Consider the following 26,316-nt stretch of genomic DNA (forward strand, 5'->3'; position numbering starts at 1 on the left):
AATGATGTTGTTAGCAGCTTCACATGTTTTGGTGGAAACACGTGTTAGCCTTTACCCCATTTTGGATGGTAGGTGGAAGTACTACCTGCTGGAAAAGATATATACGTGATTTTTGCTTGAATAAACCTTCAAAACTTTTTATTTGCCAGAAACAAAAGGACTTCTCACTGAGCTTTATGTGATATTTTACTTTCTCCATTTGGATCATTCATTCCATCTTAGACCTTCCTCCTATTTTGAATAACCAACTGAATGCAGTCCTTTTAATGCCCTGCAATACCTAAATAAATCAGGTCATGTAAATTAGCTATGCTGTGTGCAGACATATGACATTAATTCAAAGACTCCTGTGTAGGAGTTTGCGTCCATGCAGTTGAAGCGGTTTCCTGATTCATCACCTGCATTCGAATCACTAGTCGCTTTGATGTTATATGACAGATTCATGAATCAGACACAGATTTGTATTACGGCAAACTATGCAAAACACGGTGCTTGCTTCTGTTCACTTTTACTGAATAGGTAACAGTGCTCTGACAGTATATATCAATACGGTGCTTATTCTTATAATGGAAATTTTAACACGTTCTTTAATGCCATAGCACAATACAGCAAGCGTGCAATTATTAAGTCGTTTGGTTATTATGAACTCATATATTACATTACATTTACAGACTATTCACTATCTTAAAACCTCTGCATTGCATTTTATTATCATATAGAAAGACCATGCCACAGTCAAAGGCACTGAGATCCTACAGTATATTTCTCATTATGATGTTTGTTAGACATATTAGCTATATTATATACCAAATCTACAATGGTATAGTTTAACAGTAACGCTCGGGCAGGCGAGCTGTTCACAGATGCTTGGATGTCATTTCCACGGATGTTTGCGGTGACAAGCAGCACCATGGCCATCCTTAAGAACTGCGGGCCCCATGCTGCGGCACCCACTGTATTAATTATCACTTCTAATGTTGTCAGCTAATTAATTGACGTTTACTGCAGGAATTGGCTCTGGCAATTCGCTGCAATTAATCAGTGTCAACGAATAAATTAAACCCCAAATGCGATTACCATTGAGAGTGGCAAAAATGTTGAATATTAACAGAGCCTTGTTCTTTTTACACCCAGAAACATGCCACAACATACAAAGTCATTTTTCTCGTCATGCTGCTGGCCGGAATGTGTATATATTCAACCACAAACTGAATCGTGTCTAAACAATAATCAATATACTGTATCCTTTTGTCATGTTTAGTTCCATCCATCTTTTTTTTTTTTTTTACAAGAAAAGCTTTAAAGCCATTAGCAAAAAAGAAAATTTATGCAGTGTGTTGTGGACTGATGCATCAAATTCCACTTGTTTTTTAACATACTAATTATCTTGCAAGCTAGGAAAGCTGTTCAGCTCAGTTAGTAAAACAAGATCGCTGAATACATGGCAACCGAGAACTCTAATTGTCCTGGCAATGGCGCTGTGTTTTCTGTTTGTTTTTTTCCAAAAACTGGTGACAGACGGATGAGGGACACCAAGAGAAAGTGGGAATATTGGCAGTGAGCTTCCAAATTGCAGCCTGGTGTAATTTCTATAACGAATAAGCTACTTAAATGATTAATTCCAATACACAATTACTGTAGATGTCCATTCAACACGTTTGTTGTTAACACAAAAAAACACTCATTCAATTAATGAATAAAAAAAAAAAAATAAACAGTATGTAGCACTAGAAAAAAATCAATATTCCTAAAAATTGCACAAAGACTTGTGAAAGCACAATGATTAGAGATTTTAAGTAGCCAAAATGCTAAAAATGGTTAATCTTTAAAAACTTCAAAATAAATTAGAATCAATTGAGGAACAGAGGGTAAAAAAAAGAAGGAAAAAAAGATAGAGAAATAGAGGTTCATTGTTGTCATGTAATGGATGCCACCAGCAGGTTTGGAGCGACCATCATACCCAAAAGGCGTGACCTTCCATCTCAGTACCAATTACAGCCACCGCTAATAAAATATAGATTTTTCTTTCCTGTCTCTGCAATGCCACATCTGAGCTAAGTGTCACAAGGAGCCGCAAAAACACCCCACAGGAACTAACTGTCAGAGGACGAAGATCAATTGTGTTTATTATAGAGGTACACCAGCTCTGATAGTAAGTATAGATTTTACACAAAATTTGTCAGTTTAATTTCTGATCTCCAGCTTCAAAGTATAATGTCAACAGTTCATTATTATTATTATGTTAAAATTTGCTTCAATATATTTCTATTTCTGTTCTAGTTTTAGAAATATTATAGTATAAAAAAAATCCATCAACTTTGTATATTGTGTTTGCTTTTTATGAAACAGAACTTTACATCTGCATATTTAATCAAATCCTATGATCTGAGAAAAATACTTACTATCACTTTATCAAAATGAATAGGTTGCTATGGCTACATCTTTTATGGATATGGGCATTTCTTCTACTCGTATTTGCACATGCCATTAAGAAATCTGTGTAAAAGTAAGCTACAAAAATCCCATGAGAAAATTGAATAACGGAATGACACCACTTAACTCCCTGAGTATAAGATTATGTCTGATGTACTATACATAATGTACCCTAATGCTGCCAGATGTAATAGCCAGTGCACACTCATTCCCTTTGTCATGGCATAGTTTTAAGTATACCACCATCACTTTATCATTTTTACGACCTGTGGATGCATCTGGATCAATGACATCAAAGTTACAAACTTCCCATCTGCGCTGGTAAAAAAAAAATCGCTCTGTAGATCTATTCGAGAATATCTGGTCTATCAGACTGAACACATGGTCACTTTTGAAGATCGAATACTTCTAATCAAAAGCTCCTTTGCTGGAATTCTTTTAAAATTTGGTTCTTGTCACTTTCATGCTCTCTCCAATTGTCACAGTCAGTAGATTGCTAGCAAATTTTTCAGAAGTGTCAAAAAAGTCCTTAGTCAGCCATTTGTTCTCCAACTTTACTAGCAGTACTCTTCCATTCGCAATGATCGGTGACATCTCTTCACTTAGGGCTCATCACCCTGACACCAGCTTGTAATGCAGTAGTTCTCTTTAACGCAGGTCATACACAGGAAGAGAGAGGCCATTTTTTTGCTTCCTCATAAGCAGACCACAATTAAACAGTGATCAGACTGAGACTTCATTCCCAGTCCAAGGTCGTGAGCAGCAATCAGCGAATTCAGCAAGCTTGCAGAAGATCCCACAACTATCCACATCTCAGCAGGAATGTGTTTGGCATCTGTAGGCCTCCTACACGCTTTCCAATTAAATCAAGATGTATTTGCCTTTCAAAGTCTTTCTCTCGTTCCCTCCTCCCCTCACTGGAATAATTGATGGAACGCTCAGGTATATGATGAATCACTTCCAAGCCAAATATGAATAGAAAGATAAATGTGTTGCTCTTTGAGGGCCATGAGAATAGACTCAAGGAGTTGCTGACACAGTGACAAATACACTGACCATGGCACAGAACTGCTCAAACCAGCAAGGGGGGGGAGCTCAAACCTGCAGCACCTCGCCAACTCAGATCCAATTCGTTTAGCTAGTGGCAAAATTTTGGCGAGCTGTTTGTTGGCACTGACAACGCAGTATGCTATTGTGGCAAGGGAGACCATTAAGGTCAGGGGAAACATCTTGGGAATTCAATGAGTAAAGTATTTTAGTTTTATTGTGTAAATTAAACAGTCTCTGTTTGTCTTCCATCATCTGTTATGCTTTTTAGAAAACTTTTGTGTTTTTATTTTCCAGCAAAAACTGAAATAATTCTAGTCACACCAGCATTTGTGCATTAAAAAAAAAAAGAAAGAAAATATTAATAACTTGTCAGAAGGAAAAGCATATTGCAGCCTGTGACTATGAGATTATGCTCTTAATTCAGTGTGGATGTAATTCAACGGCTAGTAGTCGTACACATGACTAATGAAGCACATTTAATAGATAATTTGTAAGAAACACTGTTCAGGGAGCCACATGTAGAGGAGCTATTGGGCTCTGAGGGCTCATGAACATGACCACCTGCCTCTTCCCCTGGAGGCCTTAGTGGACCACACTTTAGGTGATGTGGATAAATCTCCACTTCTTCAACACCATAGCTAAGAGCCTGAGGTACTTCAGCAAGATTCTTCCATTTTTACAGATTTAAATGTCTCATGGAAGTGGGTACCATCCTCAGCGGTTACAAACATAAGCACCATTATTAATCCATGTGTTAAAATGACCCATTTAAAATTTCTGTTAAAAGTGGAACGACGCTAAAAATTTATTTGTTCACCATTAAAAAATGACACTTTTATGTGCTACGATGGCAAAAGAAAGCAATCCTATCTATCATCATATTTCATTAGTGAGAAAAATGAAATGACATAAAATAGGATTTAAGCTGCTTGACCTCCATATCTTATTTACATTCTAGCCAGAGCACTGACACAAAGGTGTACACATGTCTTTATAGTCCAAGCTGAACTAAAAATGCCAATCACCTGTGAGTGGAGTGCATGTTTATGGCACCCACAAAACTTCATATGAGGCAAAACTCACAGCACTCGAAATGAGCAAAAAGTGTGCCTCGTAAACATGCAGAATAATATGTTTATTTTGTGCATGAAGGCTCTCATTTTTTTTTTAAAAAGAATTAATTTGGCTATAAATTGGGCTTCAATGTGTCTATTTCCATCCATGCTGTTGGAATTACTCAAAACTGATCTGAAATACAGATATATTTTTTGAAATCATTTACACAATTTGACTGCTATTTACCACACTTGAATACGGGGGATCCTTGAAACAGATTTCACCTGAAGTACCCTGTCACACCTTTATTGTGTACTGTGAGGTGCTACTAGTGATACGTTGGTTATGATCCAGAACGTCCACTCACAGCTGAAAAGTGGCACATTAAGGATTTATCAGCATAAAGGAGATATAATTACAGTACTGGTTTCCTATCATGCCTTTCCTCCAGTTCATTTGTCAGTTTAGATCCTTTGGAATGGAATTAGATTTACAGCCTTTTTGCTATGTTGATGCTGAGGTAAAGCCGTGGTTACGGTGACTGCCGTTATCTGGCAGGATGGATGGATTTTTGCCCTATTTTTTCCCTCATTAGGAGTATAAAATGTGAAGTAAGGCTGCCGAGCACTTGTTCCAGACTAGAGTCAGATTAGCTGCCTAATGAAAGTCGACAGCTGTAGCCGCATCCAGAAGCAGGCAGCCTTGTTTCTGCTCCTTCAAAAAATAATAATAATAATAAAATAATAAAATTGTACCCACCTTATACATTTATCATTTGCTCACCTGACTTCCTGATTTAGCAGAAAGCAATGTAGATGAGAAGACCCTGACTTCCAAACACGCAATGGTGTGTGTGTGTGTGTGTGTGTGTGTGTGTGTGTGTGTGTGTGTATGTGTATTTGTATGTGTGTGTGTGTGTGTGTGTGTGTGTGTGTGTGTGTGTGTGTGTGTGTGTGTGTGTGTGTGTGTGTGTGCGTGCGAGACATTATTTCCAGAGGATCTGATTTTTTCGTTGACTCTAATGATGAGTCATTACAAGGCAGAAGAAACACTATCATAAAACTGCAGTGCAGAAATGCAGACTTTCCTTTGAGTGTTCTTCAATCAAATACAAAACAACCGAGTAAAACAACCGAGCAATCCTTTTTCAGCCTTATCTATGCTCATATAAAATATAAAGATGGCTGCTATCTGTACCAGCAGATATACATGGATCGGTTTTGAAGATCACTTAGACATACTGTTGACCTTCATGGTGTATAAACTGATGCAAGAATCACAAAGGAATCACTAGGTTTATTTCATCTGTCATGAATAGTTAATATTATTGTTAATTAACAGATGAAAACATCTACTTATAGAAAGATATGAATAAATTCCACTAAAACTACCTCTGCAAAAATCATTTTAGGTAAATAAGCTAGAAGATAAATAAACTCAGCTGTAATAACAATGTTTGGATGAGTATGTGTGCCTTAACAAAACAAATACTAATGAAGACTAATAATAAATAGAATAAATACCAGAATTTATCAGCAATTATTGCAGGACTGATAATGTGTAGCAGTGAGTGTTTATTAAATCATTTTAAATTTAGCTAACATTATGTCACTGGATTATTGATAGCCTAATGATGTTCTCAGCTTGCTTGTCTTCAAGGGAGATTTTGCTTAGTTCAATTATTTATGCATCAGAGTGACTTACCAGTGAGATACTCAGGATCAGGAACAGGATCAGAGACCTCCTCACGGCACTGTGCTTCATTTGGTACTGATGCCACCACCATGCCGTCCGGAAGCTGCTGTTCTATGCCACGGGCAAAGTTCTTCTGCCTGGAAGAGGAGAGGAGGAAAGCCTTGAGCTCAGAAGACATGAACTATGCACACATTTAGACTGACAGCTCTTTAAACAAGCGAGTCACCAGAGGACAAATTTATGACAAACCATTACAAAAAAAACAACAACAATATGTGAAGAAACTCAATACACTCAATCATTTTCATCCTTTTTATGGCCCGTTCTCTAGGGTTGTTTTTTTTTACTGCAAACCCAGTTGAACAGTTAGTTCCGATTCAGTAATTTGATTGGTTGAGAGGCGTACCAAGTTTGCTTCTGTTTCTTCAGCGAATTGGGACATTTCAGTGTGCATCACTCCACTTGGCTGTGTTCACTATGAAAAATTCCATTTTCTGGAGTTACAAATGGTTTGAAACGGTTACTACCGTAGTGTTAATGACATCATCAGTGGACATGGCAAACGTCAGGAATATAACTTTTGACTTATATATGAAAGCTTTTACTGAAGATTTTACAAAAGATTTTACTACAGTCACCTTTAGCGTGAATTTACAAATTGACATGAGCTAGCTAGCCAGGATAGTAACAGAAATAAAGAAACTGAAATGTCACTTGTTCAATATTAATTTCTAGTTCAACGAACTGTTGTATAAAAGTAACATGCCAACAATGTGATTAGACTGAATATAGTCCGGGTAGTGATTAGCTATGACTCTCTTCTCATTTGTGTCGTGGGGCAATTTAAAGACATCGGTACACCTATTGGATTTTTTTTTTTTTTTTTGCAATGGGGAAGGAACCTGGAGGAAACTCACCCAGAAACAAGGAGAAGATGTGAAACTCCATACAGACACAAACCAGGGACCCTGAAGCTGTTCTGCTACCCATTGCATCCCCTTGCTGCTATGCTTAAACATCATAAATCAACACAAGCCTTGCATGGATGTGGAATCAGCAGTAAAGGGAAAAAGTCTGTCGACAATTAATGCTAACTATTCTCCAAAACTTCTCAAGCCCCTATGTAATGTAAGCACTAAATGCGATCATTAAACTACCTCTACATTTATTTGGTCACCAACACATAATTCGTATCAAACAATAAATAGTCATTTTGGTGGAAAAAGATATATATATATATACTTATAAAAGTATATATATATATATATATATATATATATATATATATATATATATATATATATATATATATATATATATATTCCCTCGTTTATCCCTCGTTTTGGGGACCGGAACCCCTCGCGATAAAAATCCACGAAGTAGGAGTGCCCCCCCCCTTCCCCCCCCAGGAATTTCCATATATATGTGTGTGTGGGTACCAGAATGTTTAAAATATGTATATTTATACTTTATATATATATATTTTACATAAAACTATTTAACTATAAAATAATATTAATATTTTTAATATTATACATTATACACCTTAATATTATACATTCACACTCTCTCTCTCTCATACTTATTATATAAGTATATATATTATGGTGTTCTACACTCACTAATGACAGTAGCATTGTAAGGGCTTAACGAAAACACAATACACGAGACACAGTTGACAGCGTGAATGAGAGTGGCGAGATACAGTACAACAAGGGAAGAAGTTGGGAGAGGATGCCATGATGCGCAGCCAATCAGCTCAGATCTCGCGCCAGGAGCCAATCATGTGCCTTGTCTGAATGCCCGTGGGTATGCACAAAGCCTCAGAGAGTTTCTCTCATTGTCTGGCATCCTGGGAAAGCGTTGTTATTTTTTTATTTTTCGATGAATAATCTTTAAAAAATCACCGATGCACTGAGGCTGCGAAACTTGAACCGCGAAGTGGCGAGGGATTACTGTATATTGAAAGTTCATTTTGAAATCATTAGTGAATTGTTGAATTAGTTGGATTATTTTCATGTGCATGTAATTTCATTAACAATACTGAAAAAGTCCAGTTCATCAACCCACAACAGAGAAAATGTTATGCCTGACAAATTTTCCAGTCTCTCACAATATCCAGAATATCTAGTTCTAATATTCTTTCTGTCTCTGCTGCACAGCTGAATTTATAGCATTACACATCCTAATTCACTCTGCAAGGTCTACTGTCATATCTCATTAGGAATTGGACTCAGAGGGGAGAATAGCATTATCTTAGAATACATAAAGCTCCATCTAATTGGGCTTAAACAAGAACAGGAAGAAAGCTAGAGGCGTATAAGAAGCATTTGAAGTGAAATTGGAAAGGAGAAGTGGTAAGCGCTGTGGAGCGGCTGTCATTTGTGCCTTAGTAAACAGGCATGATGGTGCACAGCTTTGTTGACACTTAGCCCTTGTTTCCAAGCTCAATAATGACATTGGCAAAGTAAACTATTCCGGCTCTTGTGCTATGGAAAAAAATACTCATTATTCAAAGACGGAAATATCTGTAAATCTATGAAGTGGTTACGGAGCTCTGATTTGTGTCTGTCTTGTAGCTGAACTGAATGGCTCAAGTGCTTTAAAGAAAACAGTCTTTATCAAACACTTTGGTTTGCTGTAAACACGATACGTTCAGAAGTACTGTCTCTTCTACTGAAATCTGAGCCCCTGTTTTACAATCCAAAGCACTACATGATAAAGAAATCATTCTGCACTTATTTTGTGCCATTTCTCATGGTAGCACAGAAAAAAGGCTCCCACGGAGATCCGGGTTGTCTTCCACAACAAAGTCTCCATTCAAACTTACACTGAACTTGAGGCATAAATAAAATGTTACCACCAAAGCTGTATAGCTCGTGCTGCAGCTAGAGTTAATGAACAGTATATATGTGTGTGTGTCCTACATTCACGAACTTCAGTCATACATGAAGGTAAAGCACCAAGCTACACTTGTACGTGTTGGGGGATTCTTTATGTGCATGAAAAAAGAAAAATGTGGAAAAGTTTTCAATGTAAAATTACATCCTCGAACTAAGAAAAAAATATAAGGCCTCTGCACAGCTGTGCGCTCTGAACTAGTGCTCATTTTGATAATTGATTCATCTATTAATTATTTTCTAACACTTACAAGCTCAATTATGTTCAGTCCAATTCAGAACAAAGCAAATATCCATTAGCTGTTTTGCTCACTGAAACACTCAGCTGCTGAAGTACATTTATCTTGCCATATCTGCAAGAAATGTTGAAATATTTGACTCTTACTTTTCACTGGCAGCGAATCGGGGAATCCACCCACTTAACGATCATCTCAGCACCGTCAGTGTGAACCGAACGCCAATTGATGACACATATCAGCATATATATAATAAAACCCACTCACTTATCATGCAGATCCTGATCCAGAGCTTTAGTTAATTTTCACCTCAGAATTGGGGGAAGAAAAAAAATCACATGAAAGTCTTTGATTTTGGTATTAATATTACAACACCAGCCGTCTGTACAGGATTTTGATACAATGCTGTGCAGAAATTACACAGAATGGTGGAAAAATGGTATTAATTCAAGCTTTTGACCTCTAACTGCATGATTTCATGTTTTTCCATATTATCGAACAACTAATAACAAATAAAGTGTAATAACTTATAATAACTTAAGCAAGTAGTAACTAATAACTAATAACGAAATAAAGTGGCCAGTCAGTGAAACTTACATTGTGCAAATTAACTGAAAATTAATCATTGCCTCAGTGCTAGTGGTTGTAAAGTTGAAGCGATGTACTGTTTCAATTTAATTCAATTCAGTTTATTTGTATAGCACTTTTAACAATTGACATTGTCTCAAAGCAGCTTTGCATACGTATAGAAACAGACTATTTTCTTTTACATTTTATCCCTAATGAGCAAGCCGGAGGTCGACGGTGGCAAGGAAAACTCCCTGAGACGACATGAGGAAGAAATCTTAAGAAGAACCAGACTCAGAAGTTAACCTCATCCTCATTTGGGTGACACTGGACAGGAAATAATGTAAAGGTAATTAACGTCCTTTCTACAACAGTTTGTAGTCGAGTGGAATTAAAAGCAACCAAGAGCTCCTGACGAACCTAACAGGTCAGCTTCATTAATGAGTTCATTACAGACTTAACACTTAATTCCTTCCTGCCAAAGTCTTCAAATGATCGCTGATGAAGATCTGAGCACAAAGCTGATGTCACGGTGTAATTCATAACCTAGAACAATTAAAAAATCTTTTACAATTATGTTATTTATTTATTTTTTTGTGCAGGAAAACATACACACATCTTCTGAGTTTCTATTTTACATTTAGATGACAACATCTTTATATTAGTTTCAGTGGAATCTTTTCTTAGCTGTGGATTTGTTACAGTAATTATTACAGGCATATATGGTGCAGCAGCATGGCCATGTCACGGCACAGGTATTGGAAAAAAACTCGATGGAGAACATTCAAATACAGTGTTGTCAACTGGAAAAAACTGTCAGCAGCAGGTACGTCAATCAACAAAATGAAATAGAAAAAAGAAAGACGATTTTATATTCTGCGACTACCAGGTCACATCGTCAGTGGCATTATTATTAAATATTTAATCCAAGAACAGCAGGAAAGGTATTTTAGTAAACGAAAAAGCAGAAGAAAAGCTGAGATACAGAAACGCACATTAAAAAGTTGACTTTGCTAATGATAACTTTGTTTAATACTGACTTCATCCTCAAAGAAAACAGAGAAAAATACATACATAAAGAATCCACAGCAAGTCTTTATAAATCTCCAGACTTAATTTTGATTCAAAATAGACATTTTCCACCCAGCAAGGAAGTGCTGAGCTTAGCATTGTACTGTAGCCCTCTAGGACTGCTTTGTGTATAAAAGCTAGAGAACAACAATGAACAACAGTGTGAAGCAACAGTATGAAATCTCAATTTAAAGAACAAAATCTGGAATACCAAATGGTGCATTCTGTTTAGATGCCAAAATGAGCTGTTGAGAATGCAGCAAAAGTATGTTTAAAAGTCAAACTTTCTACTTACTGACGTTGATGAATCACCAACGTGTAGCCAAGAGCAAACTAAACGCATTGTGCATTTATCTCTGAATATCAGAATGAAAATGAGCGTTTAAAAAAAAAAAAAAATCGACACTGTTAATAATACCATTGATTAATATTCATTCAGTAATTTGTCCTGCTAAAGATTTTGTTGGATCCAGAGACTATCCTGGATTGTGAAAAACAAAAACCCCTGACTGACTGAGCTACAGTATCTGCCATCTTTATACAAGCTCTAAGGAAGCAAACCAAATGTAGACAGATAAAAAGAATGAAGAATGAAGGAAAGTATGCTGAACTGTTTATATGCTGAACTGTTTATCAACACGTCTATTCAGAGCCATACTGCCTGGAGTTCTATCAGGTTGCTCGGATAAACCAAATGGCTTAAACACAACACAAACCATCTTATTCTATGTTTTTTTTTTTGTTTTTAGTCTTTGTTTCAGTTGTACTGCATTCTGTGTGTTTGATGAGTATTACGTTGTTTTCTCACGTAAGTGTTTCACAGTGGTGTAACTGCTATCGTGGTCCTGGAGCATCGTTGTTTCATGCACCAGCTGTATACGGTCAACAATAAAAGCTTACTGACTTGATGTGTAACAGTAGTGACAAAATGACGAGCAGTGCGCTGGATCAACAGTCTTGAAGCTCACTAATAGCCTAGGCTTAACCCATATCTCGCCATGCATAATAGGCCTCTAATAATGACACTGCACCTGCCGTGTATGTGATAGATTAATTTTCTGTGGAGAGGGTAAGTGCGAGATGTTGCTCATAATCATGATCCACCGCTCTGTTAATGAGAACAAAGACCAGTAAAATATTCATTAAAATTGTCTCGGTCCATGCTGTGCCTGAGAGAAGTGGAGAGCCAGAGAAGAGCCGAAGTAATTAGGAATGGCTGTGTTTATAGCCTGCACTGTTTTTAGGTAGATGGTCTCAGGACAGCTGGGTAGAAAAAGGGAAAAGAGATTTAACAGCTACAGAACTGAACTGAGCTGAAACAAGGCAGCACACTGGGGAAAGGGCTGCCTGGGCTGGGAAAAATGAACACAAAAACCATGACTGCAAAATGTCCTCTCCTTGGCATGAGAGGCATTTGGAAAAAAACATTTGTTAGTTCTGTTTATCTCGCTAATGCCAACCTCCTCCACATTCACAGCGATGGGAGACAAGCGTGGTGTAATCAGAGTAAAAATATTACAATGGAATGTGAGAGTGGAAATGATGGAATCTGGGGTAATTTGCAGATGGAAATGTATTCTGCAGTGTGACAAGCACCCGGCGGTGAAAGGTCTCTTTTATAGTCCGTGTATCCAATCCACATTTCAAGCAATGTGCCATCATGTGTGTGTTTAATGATGTTAAATCTAAACAACAATCATTTTCCACAACACAAGTGTAGCAGGCATTCTGGACACTAGCCCAATATATCAGCACTCTGCTATTATTATCCCTCCATTTATTGCTCCACCTAGGCACTCAAAAGCAGAGCTACACAAAATATAACCTCTTACATTGGCTGCATTTTGCAGTTTTACATGTTTATTGAGTGAGACAGACTGAATAAAAAGAATTAATAATAAAAAATACAAAAATAAATAAAAAACAAGAAAATCTTTCAACCGTCTGAACCACAACCCAGGTATAAAACATTATTAATGAAACCTAGAGGCAGCTCCATATGTCCTGATTTCCTTTCTCCAATAAAAAGCACAGTTCTAGCTGCTAGACAGCATTACGTATTCACACGTTGTTGATTTCTTCTAAGAAAGGTTCATTAGATTCAATGGGCTGGAAAGATCATTTGAAATGACCTTCCCTCCTTGCATTAATACGTTAATTAAGTCGAGCCTCTCATACATTACCTATAATCTGAACATCACTAGATACAACACGCATCAAACATGCAGGCAAATCAATCACACTATGAACCTGTTATTTATTTTTACATTCTCCAGGTCATTTGAAATGTTTACTAAAAGTGGAATTAGGAAAAAAATGCTTTTACTCTTTTTCAATATTTTTGCCCAGAGACGTCCATGTCAACACGTCTATGTTAAATTCCCTGCCTCCTATATTTACACTCTGTATGCGTGTACACACTAGGGGTTGTATAGACTAGACAAATACATTGACTAGTGCTGTAGGGATGTCATATTGTTTGGCCGGTGTACGAAAAAAGAAACAGTGAGGCAGACAGTAATGAAACGCAGTTCTACATTCAACAACAGTTTATATGTAAATTTTCTTTAGCGTTGAAGAACAAATTACACGATTTCACTGTGCTTACGCTTTTAGTATAAATGAGGCTGTCTGCTGATTCTGTTAATTCTGTCCACTTCCAAAAGAATACATTTTATTGTCTTTTAAATAAAATCCTTAAAGAATTTACAGAGTAGAACGTCACTATCCGATCCTGATGTTGCTGTAGTCATCACGTACAGACATCCTACATTATGTTACATGCTCTCAGCTGCAGCTTAACTGCTAGCTCTTCAACTCATGTGAATTTAAAGAATTACTACCTCCTTAAATAGTGTTACATGGATTAATTACTTTGCTTTTATTCATTTAAAAAGCACTAAACCGGTGATGTAATGTGTAGTCTGTGTTCATTCATTCATTCATTTTCATTATCTACTTCTCAGGTCACGGGGAACCTGTGCCTATCTCAGGTGTCATCAGGCATCGAGGCAGGATACACCCTGGATGGAGTGTCAACCCATCACACACACTCTCATTCACTCACGACAATTTTCCAGAGACACCAATCAACCTACCATGCATGTCTTTGGACCGGGGGAGGAAACTGGAGTACCCGGAGGAAACCCCGAGGGGCGGGGAGAACATGCAAACTCCACACACACAAGGTGGAGGCGGGAATCGAACCCCGACCCTGGAGGTGTCAGGCGAACGTGCTAACCACTAAGCCACCGTGTCCCCGTGTAGTCTGTGTATGTCTGTTAAATTGTTAAATTACACAAATAATACTTGTACACAAAGTTGCTACACAAATAAAACTGCCTGAAAATTAGTAAATGACTAGGCAATGTTTTTGATTTTTCAGGGTTGAATAGTAAAGATGATCAGTAACGCAAGCAAGCCGTTGTATACATGCTCAAACACCTGCATTATGAGGATCCACAAGCCTGTGAGTTTATCTGTACTAAAGTCAAGATGGCCAGTCTGAAACTCATTTTTCAAGTCATATATATTGAATACATAGAAGAATATAGGAGCCTTTATCAACATTTACGTTTAACATTTGTGGCATACGACCTTATCCAGAGCGACTTACATTTATCACATTTACACAGCTGAGGGTCAAGGGCCTTGCTCAGGAGCGGCTACTTGGTGGCGGTGGGATTCAATCTTCAATCAACCTTCTGATCAGTGGGCCAACACCTTAACCACTGAGCTACCACTGCTCTCATATAGCATCAACATGTAAAACAAATAAGGAACATGCTTTTCTTTAGCTAGATGGATGAAATTCCCCATCAGTAAAGCTACTCCTTGGCCTGAAGATCTCAAATCAAAATTTCAAGTCTAATTTTCATCATCTAATAATATTTTTCCGCTTTGCCACTTTTGGATGGTCTTGGCCAGGTTTCAGGTATTTCTGGCTCAATTTCAGCACAACCATCTGGAGGTTCATTACCTTAGCAGCCTTAAAGAGCAACCTCAGCTCTTACACTTTACATGGTGCTTTGTGTGTGTGTGATGACTGCAAGTCTAGCTGGTGTAAAGTTGCACGTAATCTAAACATTATGGGACAAATCAGCATTCTGTATCACACTTTCCTCATCAGGCATGGATAAAGCAAGTTTCAATGAGCTCCTTGGTTTACTTACCTGAACGTACAAGTAACAAAACTAATCCAACCCAATTGTGTAATTATATACATTAATAAAAACGATGGAAAATAGTTGAGCTGTTGGAGGTGGTGTGAGTGACATCGTTATGACATCATTAGTTTCCACAACACATGTGTACTTTGTGGGACAGAGCACAGGTGAGGTTTCATGCTGGGCATAACAGCACCGTAATCATTTTAAAAGTCCCCCCAGAATATAACAAGTGGTGTTGTGTTCTTTATGCACGTTTGTGATGACGTAAGATGAAGTAAGTCTGAAGCCAGACCAACACCGCGGGGGTACCGGGAACAATCATGCTCGGATTCAGACTGCAGCAAACGTGCCCAGTATGGCACCACCTCATCTCTGCTGATGAAGAATTATACTCATGGCAGAAAGAGTTTGGCTATGAGAGGATCCCTTTTGTTATCTGAGTCTGATTAGTGCCTTCAACACTTTTCTGCTGTACTGTACTGTGTGTTGTTCTGTACAGTAACTGTTTTCATGTCCCATGTGTAGTTCTGATTGTGGAAAGACTGTGTATGCTAGGGATAAATAGATAGTATTTTACATTTTAAATGTATATTTTTAAATTGATTTTAAACTTTAAATGCATGTATTCATTTATTTATCTTTCTTCATATTTTTTCTTCTTCTTATAATATACATTTATTTCTCTTTTTTCCTTTTCTGTTTCTATACTTCTGTTTTGAGACAATGGAAATGATTAAATGTGCTATACAAAGAAATCAAATTGAATTGAAAAATTGAATATGCAGCTAATTAATATACCCAGTAACAGCAATTCCTACCAACAGCTAGCCCACGTCCTCCGTGTGCAGCGCCGGAGGAGGGATTGACGTATCAAATATATCAAATCAAATCTTTTCTTGGGAAAAGTCTATAGGGATTAGAATATATTCATATAATATGTTCTATATGAAAGTCCAAATGAAGTTAAAAAATGAATAAATAACTAAAAATCGAATAAACAACAGATATAATGTCCTTGTTCCAGGAGCTCATGAATTGTCACCACCGGAATCAAACTATTGCATGCAGGGTTTAATTTTCTTAAAACAATAGAACATGTAAATATAATATAAGGTTCTCTTTTTTTTGACATAAAATAACAGTATTAGATCAAAAGTAATATAATATAATGTAATATTTACCTTTATCATGAGCTAAAAAAGAGCTTTTCATACTGACCTGTCTCCAAACTCCCAGCTTGCCTAATGCATTCAAGGCACTGATCCTGTGTCAGTGGCTTCCAAGCGAAAACAGACAGAAATGATACAGTATGTTGGCACTGATCTGACCCCAGTGCTCACTCTGCTTGCTTGGTAAGAGTTCACACACCATGCATAATTTAATTCTTACTAGAGTTCACCTCATCGGCTCCTAGTGCACGTCTGATTAAGATCCATCAGCTGGTTCTTTCCTGCACTGAACGCCATCTGAATTCTGACTGAGCACACTCATTATTACATATCATATAGCACAATGCAAACGCTAGTTTTGCAGCCTAAGAAGTGTTAATACTGAAGTCACAAAGTCTCGGTAGACAGTGTGTCTTTCGAGCCATTCTGGACAAAGGTGAACCGGAATTGCCCTTGTGTTTCCTGATGAAATTACAATACAGTCTGTCGGTACCAATCTGGAAGCAATAAAAAGATGCATTGAAATTTTCATTATCTGAGAAATCTTCTTCCCTTTTCATCGCTCCTTTCTTCTTTTAGAAATACCATTTCACCTTGTGTAGTAGCCTCATCTATTCAAATACTACTCAGAAGATCTGAGAAGCATAATAATTAAATATATTAATTCTGGAGAAGCTTTAACCATCTTTGTTTGCACTGATAGATAAAAGATAACGTGATGCTGCAGGATTCTTAACTCTACAAAACTGGTTACAATAGAAGACAGTCTGTATCCCTTAATGGGATTTTATTCCATTCATCTTTTTGAAGATTTATCTTCCTCACAGCAGAATAGTTTTATTTCCAGTTCCCTTCTTTCCCTAGCTGCAGTGCTTTGACTATTTCCTTAAGTTTGAAATTAATTGTCACAGTAGTCTGGCATTTCATGAAAGATTAATGAAGTGACTTGCAGCATCAGCATCACCACTGCAGCTTCCTTTTGTTCCGTGCAAACTGCAAGATTCATCTGGCCCAATTATATCCAATTAAAGCAAACTTTCCCATGGTCACTTTCAATTCATTTCTCAGCACTTCATTTAATTAGAGTTAGCGTCAGGCTGGGTATCCCTGAAGGTGCCTCTGAGTGGCGTTGAGTGTTAGATGAAGCGCACGGAAACCAGTTGTGCTTTTCATAGCTTGTCGACACCCACCGTCTCTCTGGGTGCCTTGAAATGAGATCAGAGCATTAGAGATTTGCCTTCTTGATAATATTAACTTTCACTCTCGCTCTCTAACATCTCTCCCCCCCCCAACTATCGGCCCATATGCCTTTCTAACCTATCCTCTGAACAACCACGGGATTCACATAGAATAAATCCAATTCAGAGGCTGTACAACACTGTATGGTAGAGAACAAAACAATTTATTGAAGGCTATTACAAGAGCATCCCTAACAATTTATTTAGAATTAGACTAAACTATCTTGGTGCACAGCACGTTGACTTGGGATTTAACAGCAATTATCTTGTTCATCCATAGCAAAAATTGGCACGTAGTATCTGAACAAACACAACAGCTGAACTAAAAACCAATGAGAACAAAAAAAATTAATGGCACATACAACACATTTAAAACAAGACATTTACTGTAAGGTTGATGGCGTATTGGTTTTAACCAGTGGTAATAGGTGCATCATTATGTGTGAGCTTTCTGAAACTGCTCCTAACAGTGAAACAGTGGGGCGGCTGCTGGGAGCCAATTACTCTAGCATTGAATGTTTCTCTTAGTAAGAAGTGGAAGCTCTGCAACAGTGAGAAAAACAATTATCACATGCAGTTATATTTCTGTTTGGACATGTCTCAAGCTTTGTAATTCTGAGTAGGTGCAGGCTGCCAAATTGTCAACTATTTCTCCATATGCAACATTTATTCAGGTGGATGGAGTAAGACGTAATCAAATGTTTTCAAATGCTAATGCGAACTGTCGTAATATAAGCCGACCCGGACAGATAAGACGCTGGTTAGAAGAAGGATTAGTGGTGTCTTGTATTAAGTATTAAGTAAAAAAGACAAAGCATTTTCAATGGAATACAAATTCTATTACAAAAGACACAACATTACAGACACAATGTTCAGGTCGGGGAAGAGACACAGCAAGATTTGGTGACAAGAACAAATAAGTCATTGCATCACTTCCTACCTGAAGGTAGCCTTAAGGATCTGGCCTGTGGTGATCTCCTTGGTACGGTTGTCATAGCCGTAGAAGACGTCTCCAAACGTGGTTTGATTGGCTGGGGTGCCAGCTGTCTCGCCACAGTCCACTCCCTCGGTGCAGGACTCAGACAGAGGCAGACATGTGCGGCCATCCGCCCCACGCTTATAATCCTCAATGCAGCTGCAGGGGTGGCATTGGCATTCGTATGTCAGTGTCAAGACATAAAGAGAAACACAACAACAGCAATAAAAGAATTAATACCTACATGTTGATTATTATTAAAAAGGTAAAAAAAATCACTTGACGTTAAGAAGTTAATGAATTCTTTGCTTTATGTTAAATGAATTGTGCATCTGACACAATTAATAATAAAACACAAATTTGTGAAAACTATTAGTTGAGTAATTCTATCCATGTTTACAAAAGAAAATTAAGGATCCCACAGTACTGAAAAAAAAAAATTCCCAAGCAGACCATTATTATTTTAGTACCCATGCTCTCTACAGAGTTCATTACCAATTTACAAAGAACAGGGAGTCCCTAGCGACAAGCATCGCAGAAACCGAAGCAGTTCTTAGGAGTCATGTTTATAGGACTAAACAAATAAAACCTCAGGTAGAAGAAATTCAACCTGATGATTCAGATTCATGGCTCATCTGAAAAGAAGAGCACATCGCTTGCCACTGTGGGCTGTTAGAGGACACGGAGACACGGTTTCATAAAGTTCCCGATCCCCCGTAAAGTTTCTCCATTATGATTAACGCCAGCATGTAAAAGGCTCTCAGTTTAAGTGCTCAGCTTCTTGAGTACAGAAAATGTCAAAAGCATTTTTTTTTTGTGTGGAAAGAAAGAGTCTGAACTGTACTTATAGATAATATGCACTTCCGTTTCCATGTTATCGAAACCCTGGAAAATAAAACATGTTGTTTCCCAGAGCAAAATTACAATATTTTTTCTAAGAGAAGAGAAGTTTTTTCAAAGTGATAGAATTTTCACAAGAAGGTTCGCTGCTACCTCCAAGCTGATATCAGGCAAGGCAGTGCCAAAAACCTACGTGCATTATATTTTAGAGCATGAGTTATTAGTGTACAAATGTCCCTTCGAATTTTTTATACTTTTGCATTTAATAGCATAATAATTCCCCAAAGTATTTAGCAATGGAGTGATCGCTGCAAATTAGTTGTTATTTAGCAGCTTGGAAAATAGTATTTGATCCACTGACTATTTTTTTTTTTGCCCAATTAACTAGAAGTAGACTATAGTGGCAGAAAGTGTAAAAAAAATAGGGGTTGATGGATCAAGCATTTTTTTTTCCAATCTTACCAAATAATGAGGTTGGAAGCGAGATAAATTGATAAATTTGCTGTGATTAACGTGAAAATTAGACGATTTATGCAGTAAAATTCCACATGACATCTATGCTGTACTGTTGAGAGCACTGGAGAAAGTGACTGCACAGGACAATCCTTTATGTTGTTTTATTGAAAGTGAAAATGAAAGTGACGTGACATGCGGCTAAGTACGGTGACCCATACTCAGAATTCGTTCTCTGCGTTTAACCCATCCAGTGCACACACACAGCAGTGAACACACACACACACACACACACACACACACACACACACACACACACACACACACACACACACACACACACACACACACACCGTGAACACACACCCGGAGCAGTGGGCAGTCATTTACAGTATGCTGCAGCGCCCGGGGAGCAGTTGGTGGGGATTAGGTGCTTCGCTCAAGGCCACCTCAGTCGTTGCCGGCCCGAGACTCAAACTCACAACCTTAGCGTTAGGCTATGACCCCCAAAATCAAGGATCCCACAATACTGACATTCAAAATTTACGTAAGTTTATTCCGCACTTTACAGTTAACTGTGCACGTAATATAATATGGACGTGAGGTATCTAATTGTAATGGGTGTAAGAGATCTAGGCTAATACGTATCAGGTTAAAAATATATACATGTACAATTACTAATGATGTCATATTTACCTATTTAATATTGAACAGAATTCCAGAGATTCTGAGTGTACAAAACATTTTTAGTGTTCCAAGATTACGAGTGTACAATACATTTTTAGTGTACGTTGTGGTGCATATCTCAGATGGTGAAAGAAACAGACATGTGTTTATCTTTCGGCGTTTACTCCTTTTTACCTGCATTGGACTCAACTCTGAATACAGCACTAAGATTGTGTCTATGTGCTGTGAGATGCCACCCACATGCAGCTTTAAACACAGCTGAGGTCAAACACAGAAGACAGAGCCATGCCCACCACCCTGACCCTGAACCATTATCAGTCAGTTACCTCATATACTGTATATTACTGGCTACTGTGTGAAGGAAAGTGTTTCATGAATGTTGTTTTCCTAAACATATATGATAGGTGTAGGGTACGTGTTAATGTTAGTATCAGGGTGTCCCAAAATTCTTCCTACATACATAAAGGATTTCAAATGCAAAGTGGAATCAGGATATCTAGCCAAATCTGTATTAAAACAGATCAATTTCCTGCCCTGTGTATAACACTACAATGCTACATGCTGTAGTGAGATAATTTGAGCTATTACAGAACAAAGCTGCCTACAGATGATCAGAAGCATTAATGCTTTGCACTGCTACAGTCATTGCTTCTCTACAGAGACAGCTGTGGGGTTTTGCCTACGGGTGATGCTGCTCTGGACAGTGCACACAGCCTGGACGTGACTCACTCGAATACAGCTCTGACTTCAACTTTTCAACTCAATCAGTATGTGATGTAGCAACAATGCAACCCGCTAGTTACAATGGAGTGGCAGCTAATTACTGTGTTTGACAATGATTCGACTTAAAACAGCTTGATTTTTCTCAGTCAAGTGTTTTTGGATTTCCCCATGTGTTCTCTCAGGCACAATCCTCACAGAAGCTCTTTGCATTTGAGATTTACGCACATGCACAGTGGGATAGCTCTTATCTTTCATTCACTGTGCCTCCATATTTAGTAAAGGAAGTGACAAAAGACTGATCACCTGCACTTATGCTTTTTAAAAGCAAATGTTATGTATACAGTTCTCCAAATAAACCACCATCAGAACAATCGCAAGTAATGAATGCAGATATTGGAGGAAACTGAAAGGAATTAATTAATTAATCATTAATATCTATAATATTCCTTTCCAGGCACAGGTTAACCCCTGGTAAGACATTCATTCCCAGTTGCTGAAGCTGTAAGCTTTTTTTTTTTTACCATAAAGGTCTAACTTACAGCTCGGCCATGCTTGGTAAACTACTGTGTAAAAGTCGAACGGCATTTTCAGTAATAAATCTTTCTTAATACACATGGATAAGCAAACCTGCTTTTGTGTAAATCTTTAAAATCTTTCATACTGAAGTAAAAGAACCACAAGCAGGGAAACCTAATGATATTGTAGGAATTGTAGCCATGTAGGAATGTGTGTGTGTGTGTGTGTGTATGTGTGTGTGTGTGTGTGTGTGTGTGTGTGTGTGTGTGTGTGTGTGCGCACCCGCAGAACATCTGGATATTGTAAAGGGTAGGATCTTCCTCAAGGGGAGCTAGTTGTTGAAGACACAGCTGCTCACAGCCACCGTTAAATCCATCAGAGCAGTCGATGCCAATATGGTGGTCATAGCATCCGGTGCCATCCTTCATTGGGCTCAGACCAGGAGGGCACTAACACAAACAAAGAACAAAAAAAAGAGACAGAAAAGGTAACTAATTGAATGCTACTTTGAGCATGTGCTGTAATAAATATTGTCCAATGCAGAAATGTCACTTGTCATCAGTTACTGTAAAACATAAAGCGTATTTTGTCACGATTTGTATTTGTGTCTGCATGATTTCCAGCCCACGCACACACTTCTTACACAGCTAGCAGCGAAATACGAGAGCAGAAACAGCACACATGAAGTCACGCAGGATATTGCAGAATACTCACTGTCTATCTATGAATCATGCTGCAATTACATGTGTGTACAGGGGGAAAGTGTAACCTTCCAACATTACCCCACTTTTACAACTCCACACCTGCTGTCTCTGTTTCACACCGTTCTATGCATCTCCCAAAGCAATTTTGCTCAGCACTACGCACCCAGATTCACATGATGCTTCTGTCAGCTGTGGCTTCAAAAGGGACTTTGATGGGTTGACTCGGAGTAGGCACTCCTGCTTGGTGAATAGGAAAAATTTCTCAGTATGCCTTTAGGGCATTAAGGTATAAAATTCATATTCTCTCTCTCTCTCTAGTGTCCAGAACACATGGACTTCAGTAAAGGCCTTCTTACTAGGAGCTGTTTTATTTTACACCTGTCTACTGGTAAAGGTACTCTATGCACTGGCATGTATATTTCTTTGTAAGCTGCTTAGGATGATTTGCTATATCAAATTTAAGATTTCTTAAAAAGCAGGATGCACCTTGAAAAGTTGATGTGTCCTTGGACGAAAAAATAAATAACAGAAAACTGTAAAGAAAAACGCCTCCGCCTTGTGTGTGTGGAGTTTGCATGTTCTCCCCGTGCCTCGGGGGTTTCCTCCGGGTACTCCGGTTTCCTCCCCCGTTCAAAAGACATGCATGGTAGGTTGATTGCCATCTCTGGAAAATTGTCCGTAGTATGTGAGTGTGTGAGTGAATGAGAGAGTGTGTGTGCCCTGCGATGGGTTGGCACTCTGCCCAGGGTGTATCCTGCCTCGATGCCCGATGACAACTGATGGCTCCCTGTGACCCGAGAAGTTCAGATAAGTGGTAGAAAATGAATGAATGAATGAATGAATGAATGAACACAAACTACACATTACATCCCAGGTTTAGTGCTTTTTAAATGAATAAAAGCAAAGTAATTAATCCATGTAACACTATATAAGGAGGTAGTAATTCTTTAAATTCACGCGTGTTGAAGAGCTAGCAGTTAAGCTAAAAAAAAATTGATAAATAAATAAATGTGCATCCCAACACAAAAACTGGGTACAGAAGTAGCAAACAAGGACTTGGACTGAATCATATTGGTGTTGAGATGAAGGGGAATCAAATCAGTTGAACCAAATAATATTAGAGTTGAATAGAATCATACAGGTCTGAATCACATCGTATCGAATGAGTAGTGAATTGAAGTGTTTTAAATCATTATGTATAAAAACTATTTCTTTAAATTGGATTATTCTGCATTGTTATGTACACTAGGTATCAGGGTATGATGCAATACCTTTCAACATATCCATCCATTCTACTGTACATTGGCTATTACTTCAATAATTGCTTACATACCATGCAACAACTCTCCAAACCCTGTCCACTCGAAACGATGCCAGTATTCAGAGCTGTCCACGGCTCAGAAGCAGCTCACTGGCTATGAATTCAATCAGGATGGGATTTAGGAAAAAATATCGCTTAATCCATGGGGAAGATCTTCTGCAGTCCTTTACAGGCAACCTTTTTTCTAATCAGAATTCAATAACCAGCATCCGTAAATGTGTAAAGGGTGTCTAAGCAAAGAAGCGATGAGCATCCCATTTCCTCTCTACAAATATTCTATAACAGCCTTTTCCAGAAGCCTGAAATGTAATACACCTTTGCTGAGCTCGGGTCAAAAAGCATTTATAGTGATTGGATCACAGCGTTCTGTTTGCTTCTTCCTTTTGTGCCTAGAGATTTAGAAAGGTCAATAGAATCAAAGCAATTCGGTGAGAGTAGATAATATAAAAAGGGTTTTTTTTTAGAATAATGCTTTTATATATAAAGGGGTCTTTATGATAATGGCTTTTCATAAAGATTTATGATCGAGGAAAATATAAAAGGAGAGTCAAGTGTGAAGAACTGGAACCTACATGAGTGATTCTGTTTCAAAACTAACATTTGACTTTTGCAACCCATTCCTGTATCTGAGAAAGCACCTGTTAGTGTTTTATCTTTCCTCTAAAATGGACAGATTTCAGTTTTGGAAAAGTGAGATAGCGAGTTATTTGTGGTGTAACAACACATCATGATATGATGCTCTGGACTGCAACGTCCAAAGCGCATTATACACCATTATAGCACGGTTGTCTAACTGTATAGTGACTATAACAACCATGCTATAATGGTTAAATAGTATAATAATGCTTTACCAGCTTTTAAATACCAACAAAGCCAGTAAAATCCCATTTTTTCAAACTTTAGAGTTCTTTGCAGAGAGACTCAATTTCTCTAACAGAGCTTGTTTTGTTTCATTCGAAAGTGCCCAGGTCACATACTTTGGTTATTTAGTCAAACTCTGTGGAAGAAATAAGAAATACCTTTTTGTATTTTAAAGAAAATGGTCAACCAACGGTACAATTTTTATGCATTCTTTATGATAATTTTTTTTTTCATTATTCCAGTTTTGTTTAAAATATTCATATCATTACATTTACCATACACTCTTATCCAGAGTGACATATATTTTTTTTCAATTTATACAACTGAGCAATTGAGGGTTAAGGGCCTTGCTGAAGAGCCCAGCAATGGCAGCTTGGTGGACCTGGAACTCGAACCTATGACCTTTAGTCCTTAACCACTGAGCTACTACATCCCACATATTGTGAACCCAGATGTTGCCGCACAGTCCTTCTCGGAATATTTACTCTTCTGGGTTACACCTTCCACTTCTGGGTTAATACATATATAAAGCACGCTCACACTAATGCATGACTCAAAGTTCTGTCAGTTATTCTGCGTACCAAGCCGTTTATTGTATCCAGTGTTTGCCATTTTGTTTTGACCCTGTTCTGTTCTCTGGTTCCATGTTTTTTTCAGTTGGTGGTTTTTTCTGACATTGGCAAAAGCTGCTGATTTGGATTGTTTGTTCTGTGCTTTTTTCTATTATAACTCGCTGCTTATGGATATATAATAACTATGTGTCCAAGTTCTAATATGACCACTTAGGTGGGTTTAAACAAAAGGTTGTAAGTTCTGTTTTGTTCAGCACATCTAGATATAAATATCGGAGAATGAAATCTGAAATTCTGATCTATCATCTCATATCCATGTCTTTAGTGTATAGTAGCAAAACACAAAGATTTGGCTTTGCTTTCTAAAATTATTACACAGAGTACTGATTAATTTAGCATTCTCAAGCCTGTACACAAATTCCTGTCTCTGAAAAAAAAAAACGCACAAAGGTCGCACAAAATATCAAGTTGCATAGTGATAACCAGAACAAATTGTTCTATCCTGAAATGTCTTCACAAAAACAAGAGCAGTGAACACCTTTCCTTCCCCATCCCTCAGCGTAGCAGAGAATTTCTCAGCACAAGTGTCCATATGTCTTTCTAAGCAGGAGAGCAGGAATTATTTTTCAGGTCACTTTAGGGGCTACAATCCAGAATTAGCAAGTCCTGGCATCTTGAACAGCAGAGAGAACAGCAGGATGGTGACAGAAATGGATAAATCCCTTCAAAGCCACCTTGTGAAGAAAACATGGTGGCTCTCTATAAACGCATTGTATAGTAGCCACTCTCCCACAGAGCATGCACTCACAGGACCTTTCAGAGTTTTAACTGAGAACTGAGAACAGCTTAGCAGCAAGAAAGCTGTTGATGGATGGACTAATGGGATGACCTTCTGTCTCCACATGCCCCAGGTTTAAATCTTGCCTTAAGGAACAAAGTGAGGAATAGACGTGTGCTCATGGAGATCTAACACCTGTCAAGTATACTTTTAACCTGATCATGCTGATGATGGACAAGCGAGGTTAGTTGGGGTTTGGACCAAACAGAACAAGACCTGACCAATGCTTTGCTCCCGAAGA

At 38.0% G+C, this 26,316-nt stretch overlaps 1 protein-coding gene across 5 annotated transcripts in view; it reads right to left on the bottom strand.

The window, feature by feature from the left end:
* astn1 (astrotactin 1) overlaps nucleotides 1-26,316 on the bottom strand; it is a 223,503-nt gene that overhangs the window by 72,908 nt on the left and 124,279 nt on the right. For all 5 annotated transcript variants that reach the window (XM_027132844.2, XM_047818340.1, XM_047818320.1 and 2 more), the window contains 3 exons: nucleotides 22,062-22,228; nucleotides 18,525-18,719; nucleotides 6,244-6,371 (listed from right to left, as the gene is read on the bottom strand). In XM_027132844.2, the coding sequence (XP_026988645.1) occupies nucleotides 6,244-6,371; nucleotides 18,525-18,719; nucleotides 22,062-22,228 (490 nt within the window). The remainder of the gene's footprint in view (nucleotides 1-6,243; nucleotides 6,372-18,524; nucleotides 18,720-22,061; nucleotides 22,229-26,316) is intronic.

Source organism: Tachysurus fulvidraco, chromosome 1, assembly GCF_022655615.1.
Source record: "Tachysurus fulvidraco isolate hzauxx_2018 chromosome 1, HZAU_PFXX_2.0, whole genome shotgun sequence".
Classification (NCBI taxonomy): domain Eukaryota; kingdom Metazoa; phylum Chordata; class Actinopteri; order Siluriformes; family Bagridae; genus Tachysurus; species Tachysurus fulvidraco.